The sequence below is a fragment of the Chrysemys picta genome, chromosome 4, assembly GCF_011386835.1.
Source record: "Chrysemys picta bellii isolate R12L10 chromosome 4, ASM1138683v2, whole genome shotgun sequence".
NCBI classification, from domain to species: Eukaryota; Metazoa; Chordata; order Testudines; family Emydidae; genus Chrysemys; species Chrysemys picta.
The window spans coordinates 147606291-147615373 of NC_088794.1; the positions used below are offsets into that span (position 1 = coordinate 147606291).

Consider the following 9083-nt stretch of genomic DNA (forward strand, 5'->3'; position numbering starts at 1 on the left):
TGCCTTCCTTTTGAGTGCCCCTTTCCCTTTAATTGCAGGAGAAGCAGTACGCACACTGGATGGCAGCCTGCAGGCTAGCTTCCAAGGGCAAGACCATGGCGGACAGCTCGTACAACTTAGAAGTTCAGAATATTCTGTCATTTCTGAAGATGCAGCATTTGAACCCAGATCCACAGTTAATCCCAGAACAAGTCACAACTGACATTAATCCAGAATGTCTGGTTTCACCTCGCTACCTGAAAAAGTACAAGAACAAACAGGTACCGGGGTTTTAGTCATTTTCCAGAAATCTTGCGTTTAACCCAAAGAGTGAAATCCTGGCCCCGCTGAAGTCGATGGGAGTTTTGTCATGTCAGTAGATGACTTCAGTGGGGTTAAGATTTCATCCTAGGTACATCAGATGTTGATGCATTTTAACAGAATTTGACAATCCTACTACTTTAAATTGTGTGTAAATCTAATTTGTGGTTTTGATCCAATATCAAGTGATTGGAGCATGAGGTCCCAGTGATCTTAACTGTTTGTTTTTATTCAGAGTATGTATGTCAAATTTGCAATGAGATAGCACACGTTGACAGTCTCCCAGAGTCTGAACAATGGGAGCCAGTTATTTTACGCACATTTTTGGAACTTCTTTTTTGTGTACCATATTCTAGAACATCTGCACATCAGTCCATTGGTCAATTCTGCGTACCTCTTAATATTAGTGTAATGGTATGTTTGTGGCAGAGTAAATCAATAGCAGGAATTGATTTTAGTTCAGTTTACTTGCACAAAGCTCACGAAGAAATTCTTGGGATTAATTTAGGTTCCCATTGTTTACAAAGTGTTCCATGCAGGCTTTGCTTTAATGTAGTCTGTATTTTTTATTCGCACTGTTCCAACATTTGTAAATAGATGAAATACCAGCCATTGAAAATATATATTTTTAAAGAACTGTGACTTAATTTTTGAGTCTTAATCTATATCTAGTCAGTGCATGGTAGAATCCGATTATTTCTACCACAAACAAACACATACATGGGTTGCACAAAGTCACACAGTATTTGGCTAAAGTTGCAAAAATAACTAAAGCATTGCTCAGTGTCTCTTTAATGATTTAGTAAACTCAAGTACACTGATTGTTAATCTGTAGTTAAATTACTGTGTCTGAATCCGATCTCTGGAAATCCGAAGGAGGGTTGCCAGGCAGAGAAGCGGGAAAATGTAGCTATTTATTGGCACAGTATGATTTCCTGGCAGTGGAATTTCATTTTCTATAACCCTTATTATTCTCTGAATAAGCCTTTCTATCCATGGGGACAGGGAAGGATTGCATATATAACACATTATAACATATAAGGCACTGTAGACTTGAGCTTCGTAAAATAGACACTGGGGAAAATATTAACTTGTATTATTTGCCCAGTGTGTTTATGTCTTGGTTAAGAAGCAATAGGTGCAACACTGGAGATGGGAGATAGCAGTTAAAGACTTGTAAAAAGCCAGGCCAACAATTCTGAAGCCACAAATCCCTTTAGAAGATTAGTTAAGTATAAATAGATCCTTTTATTTAGAAAGGCAGCAAGAATGTTCCGCAGTTTTGCTCCCTTTGCATTTTATTAGTTTCCTTCTTCTTGGTGTCCTGGAGGCTGTGTAAGTTGCATTGAGACGGTTTATCCCACAGCATCATGTGATGGGGGAGTAATGGAGAAAATGCTGCCCTCAGGGAATTCGTGGAATGTAGACTGCCAGCTAAAAAGGCACACCAAGCTACTGCAATATAGTCAGTTGAGGGTAATTTTGAGGGGAAAACCACTCACCAAGTGCAAACTTATCTGAAATGTACATTTACAATAGCCATTGATCCGTTAAAGATAAATGTCAAGTTTTCACTAACCCATACAGTCTCATTATTGGACTAATGATCTCAATAGGTCAATATAAATGTGAATGTCCTTGATCGTGTTAAATATTGTATCAGCTGGATGAGTTGGTCTGCTTAGGGCTGTGGGGATATGGACACTTGGTTTACAACCAGCCCTCTAACTGGTTCATGGTTTTACTGTAAACTGACATTTGCAATATTACAGGTTTGCAAATGGATTTAGGAAGTGCTAAGACAGAAACACAATAGGTTCATAGTGTTTAAATATTAATATGTGAATTCTGATTTGATTTTGTGGCATTTACTCTGCTCAGAGCAATGAATTTCTGTGGTTTTACATCTGGGAAACATTCAGTCCAATATAAACAGAACACTGCGTTGATGGTTGCAGTCCTTAGTGTAGTTGTATCTTCAGGAAAGAGGATGCATAAAGCAGATGGCAATTTTAATTTTTGCTTTCCTTGTGTAATTTTAGAATCTTTGTAGTCAGTGAACTGTGTTGAGCACTTTTTTAAAATGTATTCTCTGAGAAGGGTACTATGGGGATATTTTCTTCATATCTAAAGCGACAGAAGCTACTGGGTTTTTAAATAGTAAATGGCTTTGCACACTCTGAAGAGGAGTAAACTTGAGTCTCATTCAACCAAAGACCTTGAAAGAACGCTGAGGATGGGAATTTTCACTCTATTTTTGACTTTGGCCACCGATGGAATTCTGAAATGCCTATAAAACCTACATAAATCATTCTAGATGAAGGAGACATTCCTGATTTTTGATGGCTGTAGAATGAGTGATGGTTCTATGTTTCCTTGTTCCCTTCTTCATGCTTGCATTCACTTTTTACTGTTTTCCTTCCTAAGAAAATTTGCATGTTTTTTGCTTGAACTTCAGTTTGCAGATAATTTGCACTTTTTTCTTTGCTTTGTTGCCATATTTCTGATTGCTTTTTTTTTCTTTCTGCTTCCTTTTCCTTTATTCGCATTGTCATCTACAGCCAGGCTATATAAGAGACTTGGTAAGTGCTAGTAAAAATAAATCAATTCAAATTCAGATAAATTTAATTGAAAAAATAGTTTAAAACCCTTTCACATGGAGAGTAGCCCTAAAACAAAACACCTAGAGGAACATAATTCTTTTAGTTTTAATGATCCCCAGTGATTTTATGCTGTCAATCTGCTAATAAGAATCCTTTATCCTAGAAATGTACATTTCAGGAGTTGATTCTCATTGTGCATCTTAAAACTGAATATATGCCCAAGACATTTGCATCTATAATCATACCTGGTATATAAAAATAATACACACAAATATTTAGTGGTGCTTAGGTAAAAGCAGCTATTTTCTGTGACATACTCCATTTCATGTCCGATGACGCAGTTTAGAAACTGCAGAACATCTGTTTGACAGTGTAATTGACTTACTAAAATTCCCAACAGGGAGTCTGACATTTTATGCATGGTTTTGGGTATGTAGGTTTTTTGGTTTGGTTATGGTTTTGGGTGGAGGCGTGGTTTTCACAATATTTCAAACGTAAAACGGTTGCCTGAAGACTGTGTGTCTAATCACATTCAGATCACAGCCAGGATATTGGAGGCCCATCAGAATGTAGCTCAGATGAGTCTAATTGAAGCCAAGATGCGATTTATTCAAGCTTGGCAGTCTCTACCGGAATTTGGCATCACACACTTTATTGCAAGGTCAGTGGTTCTGCTTAAGTAATAAGGTAAAACTTCATGTACAAATGTGTAGATTATTCTCTTATATTTGAAGCTACCATGAGATATTCCTAGCTGGGAACGGTGTAGTTTAGACAGAAACAACTTCTTGTAAAATGCTTCAGTATGCATAATTACAACTTCACACGCAATATTATTTGCATGTAATAGAATTCGATTTAAATGTCTGGGGAGGGATTTTAATCTATTGCTGCATTTACTGATGCTCTCTGTTGCTCTGAAGTAATAAGTTGCATCAGCGTTGAAAAGAAAAATTTAAATTACATTGGTTCAGCTTGTTTTATGAGTCAGTTCAATCATTGAACGCACAACATTTCTACATAAGGTTTCCCTTTTCTAAATCTAAATGTCGTAGATTCCAAGGGGGCAAGAAAGAAGAGCTGATTGGAATTGCCTACAACAGACTGATCAGAATGGATGCAAGCACAGGAGATGCAATTAAAACGTGGCGATTCAGCAACATGAAACAGTGGAATGTAAACTGGGAAATAAAAATGGTAAGCAAGGCCACATTTACGGAGCTGGGGAGACACTGTTATTTGCCCAAATGTCCATTGTAAGACGTCTTTTTGATAAGAACTACACATGACTTAGATTTAGCCTGAGGGTTCCTCCTGATTTTGTTACATGGGAGGACACTGCTTGGTTTCATAAACTATTTCTCTTTCTCTCCTTTGAGTCCAAAACTTCTTTTTAAACTATTTACAGTTTGTGTAGGGTTTTTGAGCGCAGTTCAGTCTTGTGTGAGCTAATTCATTTACAGCATCCCCAAGAATTTCTTATACACTATAAGGAATCCACTTAAGATTTTATTACTTTCTTGGAAATAAGGACTGTATCACACCTCTCTCTTCCCCCAGGTGGGCCTGGTGATTGTCTAGTTTGGGTGGCTATGAGTCTTGGTGATCCAGTAAAGTTTCCTGATTTTATTATTTTATGAAGCTGTTTCTAGAAAGATATTTGGCTCTAATGTATAATCAATGTTTAGCATTTGGGGACCTATCCTACTTCAGTTAAAGTCAGCAAAAAGGCTCCTTCTGACTCCAACAGGAGAATCTTTAAAAAAGTGTCTAAAAACTATTGGGTGACCTTTTTTCACTAAACCCCAATTAGACCCTTATTACTCAGCAGATGTTTCTAGTCTGTGTGCCAATACGCAGCCAGATACCGAAGCATAATCAAATTTCTGGGCTAAGAGGGTAATACGGGACTGCTCCCTGCGTACAGCTAAATTACCTAGATTTTGTTTTGTTGTTTTAGTTTTCACTTTTTTATTTGCAGCCCAGCTTAGCGTTCGGTGGAACCAACGGGCCGTCCGTATCAGATACTGTTGTATAAACATTGAACTCTAACCAGCTTTTACTCGCACATGCGCAAACTCCCACCAGCACTTTGCAGGTGCAGCGCCTGGTTAAAACTTCCCGCTGTTGTGGTGGATTCTTTAAAGGGCACATGCCTGTGAATACCCAAGCACAATTAGAGGCGGAGGGCTGAAAATATGTCCCAGTAGCTTTTAATTTTGGGGCGGTTTGGATTTTTTTAACCAGTTCCTTAAGCCACAGTACAGTAACTCCTCACTTAACGTCCTCCCGCTTAACCTTGTTTTGAAGTGACGTCACTGCTCCATTAGGGCACATGGTGGTTTAAAGTTGTGCAATGCTCCCTTATAACGTCGTTTGGCTGACTTTACAAGGGAGCATTACACAAGTTCTTCTTCTCCGCCTCCTCCCCCTCCCTTCCTCTTCTCCCTCCCTCCCAGCTTTGTTTGGGGCTTTAGAGCTGCAGGCCAGGGCCCCGGGGCCCCCTTAGCCCAGGGCCCTGCAGCCCCTACGTTCTGGGTGGCCCTGCCTGCCTGGGGAGGAGGGCAGCTCCCAGAATCGCGGCCATGGGGGCGGTGCCGCGCTGCGCAGAGCCACCTGCACACCCCCTGCCCCAAACAGGAGCTGCCCCAGGTAAGTGCTCTGCACCTCCTGCCTGCCCCAGCCCTGAGCCTCCTCCCACACCCCCACCCTGAGCTTCCTCCTGCGCCCTAACTCCCTCCCAGACCCTGCACCCCCAGCCCTGAGCCCCAGGGGTAAGCCAGGGGCACCTCCCCACCATAGTACAGTACTGTACAGTGTATAATGCCTTTTGTCTGCCCCCCCAAAAAATTTCCTTGGAACCTAACCCCCCACATTTACATTAAATCTTATGGGAAAATTGGATTCGTTTAACATCGTTTCACTTAAAGTTCCAGAGGGGTAGCCGTGTTAGTCTGAATCTGTAAAAAGCAACAGAGGGTCCTGTGGCACCTTTAAGACTAACAGAAGTATTGGGAGCATAAGCTTTCGTGGGTAAGAACCTCACTTCTTGCATCTGAAGAAGTGAGATTCTTACCCACGAAAGCTTATGCTCCCAATACTTCTGTTAGTCTTAAAGGTGCCACAGGACCCTCTGTTGCTTTTCACTTAAAGTTGCATTTTTCAGGAACATAACTACAACGTTAAGTGAGGAGTTACTGTATCTCCGGTGGTTCAGACCAGATGCTCTGCAAGGAACTTGTTGGCTTCACTTATCCCAGAGTCTGACTGGTGTGGGCTAGCAACCCTACTGGCCTCATGAGTTAATAAACAGTGCGTCACTGGAAGGAGATTTTTCTGAAGACTTCAAATGAGAGACTTTGTTAATAAAACCACAATAGGCTTCTTGGGGGAAACTAGTAATTTGGGGGGCAAATCCTTCCCCCTAATAGTTCTCCATCCAATCATTTTTTCTCTTCAGAAAATAGACACAGAATGTCAAGCATGAAACTTTAAACAGTTGTTTGCTACAAGGGAGACTTATTCCCTCCGGGCAAAGGAGTTTTAAAATGTTTGTACAAGAAAAATATTTGCTTCATCTTAAGCTACATAACTGTTTGCTTAGACAATACAGAATACATCTGGGCTAATGGAGAAGCATAGAAATGTGGAGAGGGGGAACTCCTGAAGTTGGTCTAATTTAACACGACCATCTTGTTGATCCTAATCCAGTGTGTTTTGCGCTGTAGGTTACCGTAGAGTTTGCAGATGATGTACGGGTGTCCTTCATTTGCACTGAGGTGGATTGCAAAGTGGTTCATGAATTCATTGGTGGCTACATCTTCTTGTCAACGCGAGCAAAGGACCAGAATGAAAGTTTAGACGAAGAGATGTTCTACAAACTTACCAGCGGTTGGGTGTGAGTTTGATGTACTGTATACTGAGAGAAACCCCGTGGCCATATTAATATTTAACTTTAAAAGCTGTTATTTGAAATATGCTGCTTAATAAAGTAAGCTTGAAATGTATCTTTTTTTTTTAAATCATGGACATTTTGCATTACCAGCCAGTTAATGTATGTGCACTAACGAGCACTTCCATTAATCTGCTATGAAGAGACAGTTTAGAGGCTACATAATGTAGAAAATTCTGCCTCTGGTCTTTAGACACAATGGGCAGATCACGAACAGATTTGACTGATAGCTAAATTATAAAGAGAACTCTAAGCCATCTACTATAAAGCTATCCAGGGCTTAAACTATATGAAGTCTATTTATCATGTTTAATGCATGTTTTTTCTTTAGTGTTTTTTTTAATACTGTAAATTTGACCTCCTGTTTTTGAAGTCCTCCGCCCTTTGAGTAGAATGTTGATCTCTATTTTCACACTACATGAATCAGGACAGTTGCCTGACATTATTTTGAAGATAGTTGTGTGGGGACTTGAAGAACAGTCCTCTGTTAGTCTGTTATAGTTTGGTTTATGTGTTAACTTTTTCCTTTGGGTAATCGTTTATATTGTCTTTTCTTTTCTTTTTTTTTTTTTTTTTACTTTTACACTGTATTGTATTACAACACTCTTAGTACTCACCAGCATACTCACTGTCTGCCTATGATATGCAAATTTTTTCATTACAATATGAAGTAAAGGTCTATGAAGTATAGGTTTTGTGTAACTTATGTAAAAACACAAATTTTATAAAATTGTACAGTTTTTTTAACTAGTCTCACAAGCCAGCTAGAATTTTGCATAGATCTAGTGTGTCAGCATTAACTATATAGTGCTTTTAAAAGATATGGATAGCAATTTAGAAAAAAAAATTGCCGTACAATACATTTTTATCTAAGTTAAGTATGACTTTATTATAGTTGTGCCACATTGTCCTTAATAACTCTAATGCCTGGAGTCTGGGTGTCCCCATACGTTGCACCGGTGCAGAATTAACACTATTAAGGGAGCTCAGGCCCCGCCCAATGCCAAGGAATAACCAGTATTGTGTTCCGATAGTCTGTGGGTTAAAGACTATGTACAAATGCATTTTATTTTAAATAAAAGTCAAACCTTTTATTTAATGTTCAGTTCCACTTCTGGTTCTTGTGCCTTGTGTAGAGTAATCTTAATTTCATACCCTACGAAATAGATTTACCGGAACGTTCTATAGGATTTCACAGGTTGTCCCTGTTGCTAATAACTTGTCCAGTTGCATAAGAAATTACACCTTTTGCTGTGATCCCATCCTAGCTCACAAGCCAAGTGTTGTCTGGGTGGGTCAGTACTTGGATGGATCACCTTCAGGGCAAGCCCAGGTGCTCTAGAAACTAGTACTGGTGATTAGGTAGGTAGCTCTTTTCTCCTCCATGCCAGTACTGAACAGATATTGCCGCGTGGTACTGCGGGGGGACTTTTTGCTGCTAGACAGTGGTGGTGTCTTTCAGACGAAATGTGAAATGGGTGTCTTGGCTATGGTCACTAAGGATTTGTCTCCACTTCAAAGTTAACTCGAGTATTGTCCCTAACTCCAGTCCCATCCCCACACACACACCCTTAACTCAAGGTGCAGTGGTGCTTGAGTTGGCTGGCCTGTCATGGGGTGTAGCCTGAAGCCCGAGTCAGCAGCTGGTGAGCTGTGCTAATACAACCTCTCTGCAGTGTGGATGCAGGCTAGCTCCACTCAAATGCCACTGGCCCTGCAGTGCCTTCCTGCAGTTTCCCATGCGACAAGCACAGACAAGTTCTCCTACAACTTACCAGCCAACAATTCAGAGGGATTCTGCTTCCTGCAGCACGAAGAACCATGGATATGCCCCCAGAAGTCTTAGCACCACAGATGAATGAGTACAGCACCAGTGTGGATGCAGCGGCTCTAGTGTTCCTTCCCACTGTAGCCACTCTCTCAAGCTAGGCTAACTTGAGAGGAGTGACTCCAGGCTAGGTAACTCGAGTTAACTCTGCAGAGAGGACATTCCCTCAGTATCCTGCACCATTAGCCAGGTGGTTGGGTGTGTTAACCCCCACTGTCCCGCCTCCCTAAATGCCCCCTGCATTTCCGGTGGGCTACAGTGTTCTTTTCTGATCATACGCTGATATGTAGCATTGCCATATGCGGCGAAGGAACTGCTGCATTTCGCAGTCATTGATCCTTGTAAACCACTTACCCGCCTCCTGTGTGTGTTGTGAGTGTTAATTATTGTTTGTGACGTG

General features: G+C 40.7%; 1 protein-coding gene across 22 annotated transcripts in view; it reads left to right on the top strand.

Annotated features, from left to right (window-relative positions):
- The window catches only part of FERMT2 (FERM domain containing kindlin 2), a 99047-nt gene extending 91093 nt beyond the window's left edge, over positions 1-7954 (top strand). For 11 of the 22 annotated variants that reach the window (XM_005290234.5, XM_024105489.3, XM_024105490.3 and 8 more), the window contains 5 exons: positions 39-260; positions 2862-2882; positions 3440-3564; positions 3959-4100; positions 6632-7954. In XM_005290234.5, coding sequence (XP_005290291.1) covers positions 39-260; positions 2862-2882; positions 3440-3564; positions 3959-4100; positions 6632-6805 — 684 coding nt within the window. In that variant the 3' untranslated portion in view covers positions 6806-7954. The remainder of the gene's footprint in view (positions 1-38; positions 261-2861; positions 2883-3439; positions 3565-3958; positions 4101-6631) is intronic. The other 11 variants (XM_005290235.5, XM_024105488.3, XM_065593922.1 and 8 more) reach the window with 1 other exon arrangement.
- The last annotated feature ends 1129 nt before the right edge of the window (positions 7955-9083 follow it).